The sequence below is a fragment of the Cottoperca gobio genome, chromosome 3, assembly GCF_900634415.1.
Source record: "Cottoperca gobio chromosome 3, fCotGob3.1, whole genome shotgun sequence".
NCBI classification, from domain to species: Eukaryota; Metazoa; Chordata; class Actinopteri; order Perciformes; family Bovichtidae; genus Cottoperca; species Cottoperca gobio.
The window spans coordinates 27,391,367-27,409,356 of NC_041357.1; the positions used below are offsets into that span (position 1 = coordinate 27,391,367).

At 40.5% G+C, this 17,990-nt stretch overlaps 2 protein-coding genes and 1 long non-coding RNA gene across 5 annotated transcripts in view; 2 read left to right on the forward strand and 1 right to left on the reverse strand.

Moving 5' to 3' along the window:
* The window catches only part of LOC115024365 (uncharacterized), a 43,334-nt gene extending 31,201 nt beyond the window's left edge, over positions 1–12,133 (reverse strand). The window contains exons 1-2 of the long non-coding RNA XR_003834117.1: positions 11,854–12,133; positions 11,320–11,414 (exon numbers count right to left, since the gene is read on the reverse strand). This is a non-coding gene — a long non-coding RNA (uncharacterized LOC115024365). The remainder of the gene's footprint in view (positions 1–11,319; positions 11,415–11,853) is intronic.
* Positions 2,339–4,650, forward strand: LOC115024356 (uncharacterized). The gene has a single exon (XM_029455841.1). It carries the CDS (start codon positions 3,246–3,248, stop codon positions 4,080–4,082), a length of 837 nt encoding a protein of 278 aa, XP_029311701.1. The 5' UTR covers positions 2,339–3,245; the 3' UTR covers positions 4,083–4,650.
* Positions 11,411–17,912, forward strand: dpep2 (dipeptidase 2). 3 transcript variants are annotated; one of them, XM_029455828.1, is made up of 11 exons: positions 11,411–11,549; positions 13,263–13,423; positions 13,535–13,661; positions 13,834–13,963; positions 14,201–14,351; positions 14,665–14,734; positions 15,136–15,312; positions 15,824–15,908; positions 16,009–16,084; positions 16,258–16,393; positions 16,966–17,912. In XM_029455828.1, exons 2-11 carry the CDS (start codon positions 13,266–13,268, stop codon positions 17,167–17,169), a joined length of 1,314 nt encoding a protein of 437 aa, XP_029311688.1. In that variant the 5' UTR covers positions 11,411–11,549; positions 13,263–13,265; the 3' UTR covers positions 17,170–17,912. The 3 variants fall into 3 exon arrangements, with proteins under 3 accessions (XP_029311688.1, XP_029311682.1, XP_029311672.1); XM_029455822.1 differs by lacking the exon at positions 11,411–11,549 and adding an exon at positions 12,048–12,615; XM_029455812.1 differs by lacking the exon at positions 11,411–11,549 and adding an exon at positions 12,596–12,717.
* Positions 17,913–17,990: the final 78 nt, after the last annotated feature.

The window sequence follows — 17,990 nt, forward strand, 5'->3', positions numbered from 1 at the left end:
GACCGTGAAAACACTTGCGGTTAACGTAAAGTGAGCGACCGGCTGTCACAGTGAGGCACTGCGCTTATGTGCAGCCCTGACAATAGCACAACATGCCCCTGTACAACTAGACTCTGCAGTGCTGCAACAAACAACATAAGGGACAGCCCTACAATTCATAACAACAACCACTTCAGACATCTAAAGTACATATCAAAGAGGGAGAGGAGCAAGACACAACCTCTACTATTTGTCACAGTCTTTGGGAATAAATGGTTTTTCTTTCCTTCAATTCTGGTAGGCAGGAGTGAAAGCTGGAGGTGGTTATCGAAGGAAGACAGGGAAGTGAGTGCACGGGAGAGAATGCCAAGAATTGTCACAGATGCCAGCCAAGGTCAGATAAAGTGAGGAGTAAGTGCTTAGAGAGCTACAGGAGCAGAGGCCAGCTCTGTGGAGGAGGTGTGAAGGAGTGACTGACCAAGCATGAGCGCCGCTGCATCTACCCATCATTAAATGAAGCCACTTAAAAAAGGAAAAAAAGCTTCACTCCAAAAAAAGGTCAATACACGGCACTTCTGCAGAGCACTGATGGTTTTATTTAGCCATCTGGAGAATAGTTTTGTCTTTGATGGAGACACATATAAAAGTTGTGAAGACACTTTGCTCAGATACACTGTGTTTTTAACTCAGCAGCAAACAGGTTCCTAAAGATAAACTGAGACGCAACGACGACGTGCCAACATCACGTAGTAAGGAAGGGATGATTACAGAGCTGCTTTTATCATCAATGTTAACCTCTCTGTGGTTAAATCACACTTCTTTAACCCCCTGCACTCTTGCATCTCTTTCTCGTCTCTTATCGCTTTAACACACACACACACACACACACACACACACACACACCACACACACGCACACACACGCACACACACACACGCACACGCACAAAAACACAGTTTATTATGCAGTAACATTACCAGATCCCCTTAGGCAGCTGTGCATCTCTGTATGACTGATGAGGGTAATTTCTCCCAAACAACAGAATGATCACTTTGGTGGTGAGCGCCCAGACCCTCCGCTCCCCCCCCCCCCCTCGCCCCCATCTTCCCTCTCCGTTTTCTTTTTAGCTTACATAAAAAGGCAAGAAAAAGACAGATATTTGTCACGATGTCTCCTGCAGTGTCTGGAATGGCTCTGGAGATAAATAGCTTCCCCGCCCGATACATACAGATACAAACACATAAAGTTATCCATGGATCCAATCAATCTATTGATTCTGCAATTCTGATACCCATTTAAACTCAGTTAATAAAATACTTTCAAATCCAGTTTCCACTTTGACACTTGAAACTACAGGTGTGGGGGCTTTTACTTATTTTTTCCTTGATTACCACAGGGATCCAATATAATACACATGCCACTGTGAATTAGCCTCACAGTAAGGACCGCGCTGAGCCACAGTGAGTTTACACTGTCTGTGTACTACTGTGCACCATGAGATACACTGAGCAGAGAGTAGTTAGGACTGTCTGCCTCGCTCTCTCGGCCTCATAGGTTCAGCCTCAGTGGGCTGTCTTTACCTATTCTCCCATCTGTCAGTCACACACAAAAACAAATCCACCTGTCGACCGGGAGACTGGGCTGAACAGGGCGATGCTACAGCTGTCTGGGCCTGACTCGGTGCAGAAGGGAGCGGGCCAGCGCCCTCCACTGGTGATGGAAAGCCCATTAAGATGCTTATTACCCAGCCTGTCAGCCCCATCTCCTCACCTGCACAGATACGCCAGACTAATGAAGACAGTTACTATAATACAGCACCTTAAACATGGGAGTCATGCCTCTATGCTTGTTGGTGTCCTTGTGCCCTTGATCACAAGGGCTCTCCAGCCTTACAACAATATAACAAGTCAAGCGTTAAGAGACAGGCTTTCTTACCGCGCCACTTGATTGCCTCAACAATGAAGCTATTAATGCAGCATTATGTAAATTGTAATGGTCACAAACATCTAATAGGATAAAGGCTAAGTACAGTGCAATTTAATGCTGCTGACTTTCAGGGGCTCTTTGAAGGATGTTTTCAATTATAACAGAGCTAATTTAATTCATTGTTTCGTGGCTGAAAACGCATTTTTAAAGGTTGACTGAGTCTCTATTTCAGAACTCAGGTTTAATCAGTCATGTACATTGAACACTGAAACGTCCTCTAAAAGAGATTGACAAAGTTGCCGGGGATCTGCGTTCTAGGTTTTAAAAAGGGACAAAGTAAGCCTGCCCTTCTCTTTTTCCTCAGACAGCAGGCTTCAGTTGTGGAGGGGAGGGTGTTCATCTAAAAGATGAAAAGACCTGCGCCTTTAAGAGGGCTGTCTCCCCTTTCCCTCATGCTCCCCCTCAACCACACAGACACTCCTCCTGTGAGCATTTGTGAGGCAGCTCCTGTCCCTTATGTCTCTTTGTGGGGAACAGAACAGACTTTCCAGAGCATCACTGGAGACAAGACAGAGCTCTAGGGAGGACACCCCAGGTGCAGACCTCCATGCAACCCTGGCCTCAACTACTGGGGATGCCAAGATGAGCAGAAGGAGAGGCGACGCAGACCAACTCAAGCTGGAACATTAAAACATCCAGGAGGTCCAAACAGGAGCTGGAACTTAACAGCTGTACAAGAGGTCAATTTTGAGTTGAAGGCGACATGATCAGAGCGAGCCGATCAAAATCAACAGCGCTGGACTGGATCGCTAAGGAAAAAGGTGGAGTCTTAATTTGAGCTTTTAGCGTCTCTTTAGAAAAGTTTTGTTTAAGAAGAATCAACGTCCTATTCCATCCCACAGTGCTCCATATATTGTGAGGCTATTACGGATCAAAGCACCATTTGAAATACGTACAAACGATGGAAAGAGGATCATTTATCTTAGCTTTTTCTTTTATTATTTTCATCCATCTGCGGAGCACTTTCTAAACAGTCATTTGTGGTGTGAAATTGAGATACTCTTTAAAGGACATCTTGAATGGTCCCGACAGTGCTCTTAATTCACCAGCCAGGCGTTTATCTTATTTCTCCAGCTCGTTCTCAGAGGGAGCTTTAAAGACTTGATAGTGCTCTTGGGGAGCGGGTAATATTTCTTATGTGAAGTCTTGAAACTTTACAGCTGTTGACTGGAGGGAGAGAAAAGTGTCACATGCATAAGAAAATTATGTTGAGCCGTTTTCCATGTGGGAAAGGTGTGTGTCTGGACTAATATCGCCGCGGAGCATTGAAGAGAGCAGAAATGTTCACAGCGTGTGGAATGGTCAGTGGCCAGAACCAGTACCTGACCAGAGACGCGGTCAGGCCCCATCCCGGACTGGAGGTGAGCAGACCGATCCAAATGGAGAATGGGGTAACCGCAGGGACCTGCTCCGTCTACCATGATCAAACTTACAGCAACGCTAGCCAGCCAGCAGCAGTCAACAATGTTTCCAACCCTCTGAAGCCGATGCCACTGCCAGTCCCTCCCCCTGCACTCAAACTAGGACAAGAAGGGTTTAAGAAAGTCTGCCGAACTGAGGAGGATAGCCCCTGTCCCTTTCCGGGACTGGCCTCTGGTGTGCTGGAGATGCGCGTGAAGGAGGGAAGTAAGATCCGCAACTTAATGGGATTTGCCATGGCTCGGATGCAGGGAGAGATGGGTGTGAGTGGGGGAGGTGTGAGTGGCGGTGGGCTCAGGCAGGTGGTCTTCACTGGGTCAGGCCGTGCGGTCACAAAGACCATCACTTGTGCTGAGATCATGAAACGCAAAGTGGGCTCTCTGCACCAGCTGACCAAACTGCGGTACAAGGTGGTGAAAGAGGTGTGGGAGAGTAGCGAAGGGGGGACGTCCGAGATGACGGTGCACAGGACTGTGCCCTCCATCAGCATCCTTCTCTCCAAAGACCCACTGGATCCCCAGGAACCGGGCTATCAGCCTCCAGAGACTCTCAGTGCATTGTGGGAGGAGAGAGAGGGCGTCAAATCTGCCTCGCAGACAGCATGCAAGAGACCTCTTGGACCTTTGCCATACAGCAGTTTCCCTCACTGTAAGAGAGTGTGTTTGGGGGAAGGAGTCTCAGTCAACCCTCCTCACTGACTGAACCGGTGTCAAACAGTGGAGAGGATTGTATCAGAGGAGTTCATTTGGCGCTGCCCTCCACTCAAGCACAATGCAGAGACAATCAGAACACTCACTCAGACAGAACAGTGCTTTCTCAGAACAACTGAGTACCAATTCCAGCCTCCAGAGGTCAGTTTGACTGGGACTTGAAAGCTTGCCTCTGTACATACAGCATTTAAGGGATGTGTTTCTCGGCACGTCCAACATGGTCGCTCACATCCACACGATTGTGACATGTGCTACCGTGCTGTATTTCACACCAACAAAAGAAAAAGCCATGAATTGCACAGGTCTCCAGATTCCTGCTTGCAGTAAACCATCTACAGCTTGTGGATGAAAGTATTTATTAGCATCCTGTTGCAATCATTTGTATTCCTCCATGCTCTTAAGTGTAGCCTTTTAAAAACACACAAGGTAGACCGAAGAATATAAAGTAAAGTTTAAAGCCATTGACGGTATGACAAATGCAAAACATACCAATTTTGTTTTTGTCTGATTATTAACTAATGAAAACAAAAATTAAATAAATTGGTTTTTTTTGCAATGAAAATTTTGTTTTTGTATTTCATCTTTCTTTACTCGCACGTCATGGAATTTTGCTAAGCTCTGATTGAACGGGAAATCACAGTGTGCTGATCTTTTGATAAGAATAACAAGAGTGAAATTTGTCTGTGGAAAAAGCTGATTTAATGACAAAGCTGTTGATAAGGCACGGCTCCTGAACCAGGCCAGCCTGACAGAAACGCCTAGGGAAGAAATACAGGCACAGATTATCATTAAGATAACAGCATAACATCACACAACACAGTGGAGAAAAGGATTAAAACTAGGCTTGACAGAGCTTCACATCACACTTTTTCTGTAAAATATATGAAACCAAGGCAACACGCTATACTCCTTCCTATTCCAGCCAATAGGCCTACCCACCCACTATATCTATTCTATAGCACAGTCTACCTCTTCCGCTGCATTCTACCTTTTCTAAAGCAAACAAATATATATGCTGAACAATGTGGTCGCACAGCAACACTATAAACTTAGTTGACTGACATAATAAATTAAATGGCTGCAGAGTTTGACATTTTTCATGTATTTTCACACCATTTAGATGTAAATTTAGTTGCAAAAAAAGGTGCCGCTGAGTGATTGCTGAAGCTTAACTGGATACTGCAGACATCTATGGCAATTGGATCAAATTTAAACTCCTAGTAAAATGCACATTGCTAGAAGAAAAAAAAACAGCTGGCAGCGTACGTATTGAATTTTATGGATTAAAGATTTCTACATATACTTCTTTAAAAGTTGTCGTCAACATTGAAAAACAAAATAAACCTTCCCGAGAAATGTTTTATCCGAACAGTTAAGAGCGTTTTCCACTTAATCAACCGTGTCTTCCGGGGATAATAACTTAGACAAGTGGAACCTTGTCTGAAGCTTTTACTGTTCATCTTAATGAAAATCTGCAAACGCAGATGTCGGGCCTCCTGAAGTAAATTAATCAAAGTGACTCTTAACTGGGGAGAATTCTGTTACAGGAGAGAGAGAAAAAAGGAGAAAGTTCACTTCTATGGAATTAGCGTTCAAATTCGTCTTTCAAAGGAATACAAATCGTAATATTTCATATAATGGTCAGCCGGAATTTTAACAGTCTACGGACGACATAGTGATTAACCTCCTTCTCGATCCCATTAAATGAATCAGAGCACAGCAGAGCACCCAAGGTTGAATAAGAAACGCTGCGACTGCAATACAGCACATGTGTAGCAAACTGTGTGTCCTCGAGACTGTTGGAAGGTTATCACTTCAGGTCGTTGTTATCACAGAGTTAACAGCTTTCACCCGAGAGCCTGTGGGACAGTCGGTCTGCGATGCGGGTCAAAAAGATAATGCCGCTATAAGTAAATTTAAAAAAAATAAAAAAATCGACCTGCATCTGTTATCAAGCATTAAGAATTCTGGGCCAAGTGTAAAATGCAGAGGGGTAATTAGGGATAACGGCGCAGCGTACCTGAGTGAGAGAACAGATAAAACATACTGACAAAAGCATTATCCCGGAGCTAAATCCAATGTGGCTGCCATGAAATAGCACGGTGGAGGAGTCAACAAAGTGCATTATGAGAACGGACAAGGTTATTCACAAGCCGAGAATCCATTCTGCCAATATTCTTTGTTTTCAAAAAATGTAATCAAGGTGGATTTGGAGGAGATGCAGACTTGGGCCTAAAATGCACCATTCGTTTACTTTGTGTATATATATATATATATATATATATATATATAAACTGAGAGTGTCGAATGTCTCAAGCACCTGCTCCTCCTTCTATGAAACAGCAGTTAAAACAGAAACACTGGTACAATCTTACCCATATATAAACAAAGATGACCTGTGTGTTTGTGTGTCTATACGTTGAACAATAAGTAACTGTGAATGCAGCAGTTTTCAAAGATGCATCAAACTGTAGATTGTTTTCTTTTTAAAATGGTACTACAAAGAAAAGTGCCTTTTTTTTTACTTAATAATATCTTAAATAGTTATTAAATGATAGTAAAGAGCAGCCATGTTAAGACTGACCGTTCATACTTATCTTTAACGGTGGGGGACAACAGTACCGCTCTGTTTACCAAAGCCAATAACTACATGCAGTGAATGTGAATAAATTCATTTTGAAGTTGACATAATGAAAGTGTTGGCACTCTGTTTCTCCCTTCTCTGCCGCTGCAGCAGATGAGAGTGAGGTCTCTGGGATGGTGTGGGAGTTCGCTATCTCCCAGCCTCCAGATGGCTCCGTCTTCTCTTATCTAGAAGAATGGGTGCTGCCTCAATTTTTCAACTCGCCTTATCTGGAAATTCTTTAAATTGAATATTTACTGGGCCTATGTTTTCCGCCTGTGTTAGCCCTCTGAAGCTGACATTCCTCTTGCTTGTCGAGACAGGCCAAAAGGTTTTTCTCACTCATACACTCCCTTTGTCTGCCTTGTCCAAGTAATGGGACAGTGATTGATTATGTGATTGTCAGGAGAGAATGGAAGGTTAAGCAGTTAAGCAGAAAGCAGTGGAGACATATTAACCAATGGCCAAAGAGGGAATATGTGTAACAATGGAGAGACGTACATTACCCAAACATGACATCGGGCAGACCTCCATTTTATGTCAGGAATAAAATAGAGTGAATTAATCACTTTCCCAGCAGTCCATTGTTTCCTGCACAGTGTACACTAGAGGTTAAGAGAACACTTAAGCAGCCATAGAAAACATCTTATTGCAATTTGACTGGCTGTGGTCTATCTGCATAAACAATGTCCTTTCAAAACCATTTTGTGAAATGCCTCCATGTTGGATTAATCAGAGCAGCTGAGGATGTAATTGCTGTGCTGGAGTCAAAGCTGTAAGAGCAGATAATGAACACTGACTACAGGGCTGCCAGAATCCAGAGCAAAAGAAATGAGAAGTTCAGAGACTAAAATGTCTTCAGTATTCTTTTTTAAAGCCCCGACAGAAAATAAGGGCACGCCGTATTTACACTAAATACAGAAAATAATCACCTATGACTTAGTGGTTACTAACGGGGAATTGTAACGGCTTGTGACAGCTGCATTGTGCCGTTTGAATTTAAAAATGGAAAAGGCAAATTTGAAAAAGAGGCTAAATTACATTTGCTTTAAGGATTTCCCCAAGCTCTTTAAATGATGTACGTATAGTGTTATGTATTTAGGAATATGCATGCATCTGTCATTTCTGTGTTGTGTGTAGGTAACATGAGGGATATGTGGAAAGGTGAAGAAAACCAAAAAGGGTTTTTATTTCTGACTGTTGCTGCCCTCTGGTGGACAAATAACTTCAAAGTCAAATACAGAGGAACATACTTTGCTCACGGATTGCTTTTATATTTGACGGACATCTTTTGCCCTGTGCACGAGGATAAATGTTCACAGAACAGATTATTATCCGTGATCATGCATCATCACAAAACAGCATTTACAACAAGAACATGTGGAAGCTGTGGGCAGTGTTATTTTAATCGTTAAGGGCAATCTCAATGCTAGCCCGTTGAAATGTTGCTTTTTCTTCTACTTTCATTTCAACAAGAGTAAATATTGTAGCCTTTTATCATCATTACCTCCCCCTCGCATATAATGAGGACTTCAAATTCAATTAGCGTAACTGATTTTAAGTTTAAAGGAGGTCCCCTGAATTATGAAAAGCACTCATAATAAAAAGGCACTCGTGAGAAACATAAGAGGCTATACTTGCGGATTGCAAAATAAAGTTAGAATGAAAAGACAACCATTTGCACACACACACACACGCATGATAGTTCAGACATGAGGGGAAAACAAAATGAAGACAATAATGTTGCTGCTTGTCCAGCCTTTGCCCTTTGACCTCTAAAAAATCTGCACAAGTACAATGTGGGGAAAATGCAAATCTGCTGTGATTAATATTGTGACTACTGCTTTTATATACTATATATACACTAATATACTATATATATACACACTAATATATATATATATATATATATATATATATATATATATATATATATATATATATATATATATATATATATGGTGCAGCGCTCTTGTGTTGCATATTAACATTCTTTAGTCTTCTCCTCAGCACTGATGGAGTGATGAACAGCTGCTGCCGCTCCATGTTATCGCTGTAATTGGATCCCCCTTCCCATCGCGATCGATATATTGTTTTTCCATTGAAAAGAAGGCAAAGTGGTTTTCTTAAGCATCTAACCTTTGGAACGGCGAGGGACTAAACACCCTACAACTGTGACGAATACACGGACTAACTGCAAGTATTATAGCTTCTGGGTTCATGGTTTCATACAACAGTTATTAGAAGTGCACAGACTGAACAGCTTTGCTTCAACAGAGGTATTTCTAAACTACCAGTACACCACGAAACCTTGCCAAGCAACCGAGACGGCACCGATATAATTCAGATTATTTGGTATTTGTTTCAGAGTTATTTTCTGTTCAATCTTCAACTTGTTTAACTTTTAATACTTACAAATATCACTGTCATTGTACAGCTTTTATTCAGCACATACTAGTTATAGTGTTCTCTCTAGTGTCTATTTCTAAATGTTGTTTAGTCTATTTTAGTTATTTTATATAATTTGCACCACCGCCTTATTTGCTTGTGTGATTTCCATGTTGTGAAGTAGCTACTGTAACACAGAATATTTATTTTGAGATCTTTAATGTACTTCAGCTGCGGCTAGCTGCAGCTATCAAGACAGACAGAGAAAGACATAATTAAGGAGAAGAATCAGTCTCTTGTCTGAAGTTCAATCCCAAATATACAGCTGTAAAGTGATGGATGTTGCATCATCTAAATGCACATTCAAATCTTCAACGATCAACTTTCGGCATGACTTTCAGAATCTGATCTCAAGGCTGTTCTCTCACGTGTAATAATAGAAACAGTCATTCCAAAATGTTCTTTTTAGAAACTATTATTAAAAAGTAGCACAATTAAAAGTTCCACAATTTAGATTACTGGTAAAAAGCAGTGGCATCTCCTAATTGAGAAGTGCTTCCCCCCCATCGCCCTTCAAAGTGCTCCTCTGTGATGCCATCGCTGCACTGTTTCATTAAGGGTTTTACAGAAAAACATAATTATTTAGTGGGTTAAGTGGGTTGACCCGACGTGACCCGGCTCCACACTTTCCACTGCATTATGTAAAACAAAAACAGCAGCCAACTACGCGACCTGAGAGATTTTTTTTTTGTCTTGTGTTGCCAGAAACAACATCGACAATATGACTAAATGATTTAGTTAATTTGAATTCAAACAGTGTCAGCTGGAGGTCCACTCCGCGCAGTGGGAGGACCGGTGGAGTAATATCAACACAGTTGTGATTACTCCATTGAAGCGGTAGGGTGCTCCAATCAGAACCGAATCACTCCCCTCATTACAGACTACAAGGCCAGATCTCAGTAGGAGGACCACAGAATCAGGCTTAACGTCTTCCAACTGAAATTAATTTAAATTCATTTGTGGCACCATGATGCTCTCCATCAACACAAACTCATTTACATTTGCACAATCCATTTTGGATTCGTTCAGCACAAGAACGTTTCCAGTTTAAAAAGCAAAATATAATTAAATATTTGTATTTATTGTGCTGCACAACCTTCTTTTTTTTCATATATGTACATATATGGTGCCTGAATGTGTTTACTCGAACAGCGTGTCTCTGGCAGCAATGAGTGACAATAGGGCTGAGAAATATATCAATATCTTGATATGGGACTAGATATCGTCTTAGATATCGTATTGTAGTATAACTGTTGATTTTAAAAGCTGCATTACAGTAACAATGTCATTTTCTGAACATACCAGACTGTTCTAGTTGTTCTATTATTTGCCCACTTAGTCATTATATCCACAATACTGATGAATATTCATAAAAAATATTATTGTGCAATTATTTTAGTCCACCCTACAATATTGTCGCAATATCGGTATCGATGTATTTGGTAAAGAAATATTGTGATATTTGATTTTCTCCATATCGCCCAGCCCCATGTTACCACCTACCATATCAATAATGAATACCAAATACGACTCATGTATTAGAACTGGTGGTTTTGTACAAGTCGACAGATATCAGTTAGCAATGCAATTTGTCAAATCATGATCTCCTAGAACATTGACATCAGCAAGGATGGACAAAGTGATCATACTGAATCCAGGAAATGATAACTATAGTAGAAATGAATATACTGCATGCTACAAATACTACATCAAGAGATGTGAAGACTGTGCCTTCATCCTACATGAGAAACTAATACACCACATACCAAATGGTTGCCATCTTGTTGTACACCACATGCAGTCCTAAAAGTCCACTTTAACAGTCGCCTATAAAGTCACAGAACCCGCATGCACACACCACAGTCAAAAGCGTTCCTCTCTGCAGAGCAAACCAAAGTACTACTCAAGCAGAAAAACAATTATCACAAACACATTAACAGCAAATGCATTCACCATTCCCATCACTACTGTTGGAAACTATTAAGTCCTCTTCTATCACTGAATGCTAAAGAACATGCAAATATTGTGCAACCATACAAATCTTAGTTGGTACTTGTATATCTGTAGCTGTCTAATTGGGCAATTTATAAACAGCTCTCAGCGTTTCAAAAATAATCAATATTTGATAACTAATAGAGATGAATGCACTCTTACCTCAGGATCTTGTTCTTGCCAAGTGTGCTCCAAATACCAAACTGTGACCTGCTGCAGAATCCTTCGGGTTTCTGGGATCCATCATCTCTAAGGACCTAAAGTGGGAGTCCAACATAATAGACACAATCAGAAACAAGGCCCAGCAGGGGTTATACTTCCTGCAGCAGCTCAGGAAGTTCAACCTGCCTCAGGAGCTGCTGGGACAATGTTCGACCTTCTAACCCACCAGGGTAATAAAAGAAAATGTAACACTATTAAAAAAGATGGCTTTATGGGATGAAGAAGTATGTTGTTTTCATATCAAAATATCTGAATCAGCTGGAACATATCAAAACGAGTTGTTTTCAAACTTGCAAGCTAGAGCCAAACAAGGACGGTGGCCCGGAAATGACATACCTACTAGCTAGCTTGAGGGCATTAGCAAAATGAGATGTTTTTGTATTTTATTTGTTTGTTTGTTTGTTTTATCTAAATCAATCTTTCTTCCGTTACACACACTCATATTTGCGTGTTCATGATTATCTGTCAACTTACGTGTGTCACTTTCCAAGGCCGTGCTTCCAATAGTGTCACTTCCGCCTGCCATGTTGCGCATTTAAACTGAAGCGCTTCCTCGTAAAGCTAACGCAAAACTAACGTTTGTTTTGTACGATTATTTATTAGTGAAACGGTTTGACTAATAAATAATCGTACAAAACATGAACTGTAGCTCAGTGACTCGATTGTATTCAGTGCAAATGTAAAAACGTTGATTTCATGGGCAGTAAGTAGGCAAACGGTCCTTTTTAAGGTAGCGATTACATTATTTCGCCAACAGATGGCAACATCAAATCCATGGATCTCTATGGTGCTTTGAAGTGTTCCTCGTTAATATTTCATTAGGAGAGCAGCGCAGTTAAATAAATAAGTAGATAAATACAATTGTGCATGGCAAATATATAAACCTAAATATTTAATTGTTTGCCCTAGTGTCATTGTATCACTTGAGCCACTTATTTATCTGAGCTGTAATTGTTTGCAGTGAGCGTAATTGTTAGTTTAGTCACTAAAATAATTTGCAGGCTTTTAAAGTGAAGAAGGAAGGATGATTAGACGTTAAAGTCCATTTAAGGACACAGTAATTGCCACTGTCATTCTAATGAGACTCTAAGTAGTCCAAGCATGTGTGCGTTGGCCAAACACATCCACTATACACAGTCTATAAACACGTAGGATATTTTGAAGCTATTTTCTTCGTATCTTTTTGGTCTGGACTTGAACGCAGCACTCAGCACAGCAGGCTCTTCTCTGTATGAGGTATGTTCTACTTTACTCGGGCGGAGAGCTGGAAAGTTCGTACTGTTTGTATGCAGGTGTTCAACAACGGGGTTAACAAATTGCTTTTTAACAACCTGACAGGTAAGTAAAGTGTATTGTTGTTTAACTTAAATAGTGTTCCGCTATTATATAGAAAGTGTTATTGACAATGATGGTACATTATTGTTTTCTCTCCAGTGGGTGTTTTCATACATGAGGAAACACTAAACAGATGACAGTCTGTTTTTGTGTGGACTTGAAGTTTCTTTACTAATAGGTAGCACGAATACACGATCCCATCATACCATAGGGTGAGGGATTTCATTTAATCAATTATAGTGTAATGTATCAAGTGGGACTTCAAATCTGCATGAGCTATGAAGCAGAAGGTTTACAATGATGCTATCATGCTTGATTTATAGCTGCTACTGTAATATTTTATATAATATTTATTTAATATTTCAAAAGGGACTTATCTGTGCAGGGATATTAGTTTTCTTGCAAAACCAATTATAACTCAAAAATAGTCACTGTTATCTATGTGTGTGTGGTGTGTGTGTGTGTGCGTGTGCGTGTCCTGGCCATGCAGCTGTGATTCTTTTGTTATCAGATAACTGTAATGCACTGGTGTGTGTTTCTCTCCTCAGAATATGCCTTCTGGGGAAACTGTAACAAGTGCTTCAAGCAGCTTCTGGATGAAGCCCCTCGGGCGTCTGATGGTTCTCTCCTCTCTGTGTTGTGTGATTTCTGGATACGCTGAGAGAGATAGAGTAAATGACTTGATGTCCAGATATCCTCTCATTGATGGGTAATGGCTGGTTTTTTGTGTCTCGTGTACAAAGCATTGAAATAATGGAATGAAAATTAAAATGCCTCTTCATGACTTCCGTTTTCCTTACACTCTCTCTCCATCTAACAGTCATAATGACCTAGCTCTCCAGCTGAGGAGATTTCACAACAATCGGCTGAGCCAAATTGACCTTCATAATATTAGCAAAGTGTCCACCGACATCAACCGTCTCCAAGTGGGCCATGTACAGGCACAGGTATTGCAATTTAATCAGTCTTTCACTGCTGACACTGTGCTAAAGTAAGGATTGCTCCTGAGAGTAAGTAGCCTTTGACTGACAGCATCTACAAAGTTTATGTTGTGGAAAGATCAAACCTAGAGTGGCACCCCAGTAACTCTTTTGTGCCACATCACCGTCCCTTTGTCAGATGTTTGCAGCCTATGTGATATGTGGGGCCCAGGATAAGGATGCTGTGAGGCTGGCTCTGGAACAAATAGATGTGGTCAGACGCATGTGCACTGAGTACCAGGACTTTGTGCTGGTCACATCTGCCCAGGGTAGAGTACATCTCAACATGGCAAATTACAAACAACACCTCTATGATTATAGTTGAATATTTACTGTTGTCATTTCTCGTATGATTGTATATAAAAACACGTCCGTAATGCTGATTATGAATCCATACTCATAAGTTTGTGTTATTTACTGTAGAAGCCATCATGCTGACATATCTCCACATTTGATGATTGTGTGTGTGTGTGTGTGTGTGTGTGTGTGTGTGTGTGTCACTGCAGAGCTGAAGAACGCTAAGATGAGGCATAAGATAGCCTGTCTGATAAGTGTTGAGGGGGGCCACGCCATTGATAGCAGCCTGCCGGCCCTGCGGATGTTTTACCAGATCGGGGTCCGCTCCATGTCCCTCACACACACCTGTAATACTCCATGGTAATCAAGAGATGTATGCTGGCTCAGACCTGAAGTAGAACTATTCCTTTACTGTAACCTGTCGCTGCTACATTATGATATGATGATATATTACAGGTTTATTTACAGGGTTGGCTGAATTGAAAGGTCAAAATAATTTACATTTTATTCCTTCCATGCAAAGTCACCTATATGTGTCCTCGCTTGGGAACGTGCACGTAGCTTAACGCCGGACGCCCTGAATGGAGCAGTATTTGAATATGTTTTACATTTTATGGAAGTGAAGGAAACACTTTCATGATTTGTGGTTTTGACATTATTCTTCTCAATGCAGGGCTGAATCATCCTCAAAACTCCACAATGTTTATCAAAGACAGAACAACGGCCTGACGAACTTTGGGAAGGTGAGCTTAACATTCAGTAATATCGTCAAAGTGTTTAGTTTATCACATTCAACAAAGCCTTTGCTGGTTTTAGCTGACGGTATTAGGACATATAACATATTCTCTATATTTAAGATACAACATGTTTACAGAGAAACAGCTGAAACTCAAACTGCACTTGCAAGTCCTTTGACCGTGTATTACTTTATTACAGAAATGCTGTTGTACAGGCAACTTTTAAAATAACATTGTTAGAGTGCTTTTCCTATTCAGTTGGCCCCCTCACACAGCACCACTTCCTCAATTGTTTTCCGCATGAGTGTTTTTATGTGCGTGGACGGTTGTCCATCTCCCGTTGTTGGCCGAATTGACTTCCTTCCTTCCCATGATATTGTAAATGACTTTGGAATGTGTTTTTGGAGGCCGTGGTGGAGGAGATGAACAGACTGGGGATGATAGTGGACCTCTCCCACTCTTCATGGGACACGGCCTCGGCTGCGTTGAATCATTCCAAGGCTCCTGTTATTTTCAGTCATTCATCTTCCTTCTCCATCTGTAACCATGAACGCAACGTACCTGACTGGCTGCTGCACGATCTGGTGAGGAAACCAATTCACTGAAAGATTGATTAAATGTTATATATTAAGTCCCTGATTCATTTATTGTAGTTGTATTCATAACCTCTGACAAAGAACATGCAATATGTCTTTATTGTTAATCAAAAAAAGCACTAAACACAATTCCAACATCAATTATTCTCTTGCAGCCCACTAATAGTCGCTATAATTGATTCTAAATCCGTAGGGTTTATGTGGAAGATCAAGAAATCTTGTTAACAACTCATTGCGGACTCTTTATTTTTCCATATCCTCCATCATTTCCACAAACATGTTTGCTTCCCATAAAAGTCCTCTTCAGTGCACACACATGAAATGTCTGCCTGATAGAGACACACGAGGGGAGCATTAAAGATCTTCAGTAGATAAAACTTTCACTTTGTATATTTGACACTGTTGTGTTTGTCAGTTGACTGTGTGGAACAGTTTCTGACACAAAGCGTGTGTGTGTGCGTGCGTGCGTGCGTGCGTGCGTGTGTGTGTTGTGTTTCAGAAAAAGAAACGGGGGTTGATCATGGTGAATCTCCACAGCCAATTCATTTCCTGCAGAGATGAAGCGAACATCTCTCGTGTGGCTGGTGAGGATCCACGTTGAGTCTTGTGTTCGTCACAAAGTCAATCTGTCGTTTTATACTTCTTATATCTCAGTTGATTTATTTTTCCACCTGGGTTTCACAGACCATTTTGACCACATTAAGAAGATGGTTGGAGCTGAGTCGATAGGGATTGGAGGGGACTATGAAGGTGCTGTGAGGTAAGAAATGTGACATTGACAAATGACATTGAAGGACTACATTTACAAGTGTATTATTATTATTAGTTTGTCATAAGGATAAGTCATTTATTAAGTCACGCTAAAGCTTTCAGAGTGAGTGGTTTCTTTTCTAAATAAATATCTGTGAATTGAAATGTGTTTTCCGTCCTCAGCTTTCCTCAGGGGTTAGAGGATGTGTCAAAGTATCCCGACCTAATCCTGGAACTTCTGCGAAGGAACTGGACTGAGAACGAGTTGGCTGATGTGCTTCGAAAGAACTTCCTGCGAGTGTTCGAGGAGGTGGAGAGGGTGAGATAAAGAATGAATATATTGTGTAACAGCCTTCTCTGATAGATGAAGGGTACAGGGAATTAAAAAGGCAAATAGAGTGCAACTCCTCGTCTTGTCCGCAGGAGTGTGTTTTGCTATAATGAAGGACAAAAGGCTGTAGAACATATCCACAGTATGTATTATTTTATTAGTGCGCATCAAATATTTGACTCTATATTGTATTTTTCCTAAAACAAAAAGCATTTTCTGTCCTGACACGAATGGAAGTAGCCACCATATTTCATAATGAAGAATTCAAGAATGTGTGGACATTTCTTTATCTTACATAATTTTTTTAAGATTTAGCAATAGACCGTGAATTATTATTTAATATACTATCCATGAAATGCTTTCTTGCAGGGTTAGTCGAAAAAGAAAATATATATAATACATTTCTATATATGTATATATATATATATGTATATATATATATATATATATATATATATATATATATATATATATATATATATATATATATATATATATATATATATATATGAGTTAAAAAGTTAAAGTGTTCTATCCTTGTCTCACTACATTTCTCGCAGGTCCGTGATCAGTTGGTTGTGAACCGGCCCAGTGAGGTCCAGATCTCCGTAGAGGAGGTGCGCAACCCTTGCAGGCTGGTGCTCAGACCTCCTAACCCAAGAGGGTCCTTTGAGAGTCCCTCCTCCACAGCCCAACATGAACCAAAAGCTCTGCTTATCATCGCCACAGTTCTGCTGCTTTCCAGTCTACTTATGATCGAGTGAAGATATGAAGAAAATCAGTTCAGCTCCACTTTCTTTTTTAAAGTGCCTCTACTTTTCGAGAGCTTAATGAGATTGCTGTAGCCGTTTGTAGGCCATCCCAGCACTCGACAGGTCAGTGAAGATAAGGAGAGAATCACTTTATTTCCAACAAATAAAAAAGAAGCATTTAACCCCAACCTCTGTATATACAGTAAGCTATACATAGATATTAACCATCAATCCTCTGAAAGGCACTTAACCATTCATTTTGGAATGTATTTAAAAATATTTTTAATTTGTTGCTGAATTTTTTGTATCTTTGCTGACAAATGGCAAGTTGTTTGAAATCTGTATTTAAATATTTTTTTAAATCTATTGTTGACCAGTGAGGTAAACACTTCAGTGCAATTAAATGTACAATGTTGCATTATCATCATATAAATATCACACTCACTATGTATTGCTATACTAATACGTAATAAAGGTATTGTATGAAGCGCTTCAACAAAATGTTACAGCTGCAGCGGTTTATAAACAGGTTGTTCTTTTTATTTTGATTCACAAAATGTGCATTTTATTGTGCACTGTACTGCCCTTTGGCCAAACAGAAAACTGCTACACGAAGAGTTGTATGAATGTTTTATTAACTTCTACACCATGTGCATGATTTCTTCACATATCCATGTTGACGTAATGCTTAACTAAAAGACTGCCAATATAAAGTCTCCATTTAAAGAGCATGTGTGTGCCAAAGTTTTAATTAGCAAAAAAAGTATATTTGGATTGCTGGCAAGTGACGATCCGGTCCACTCTATGCTGTGTATTTAAGTAAAAATAAAAGA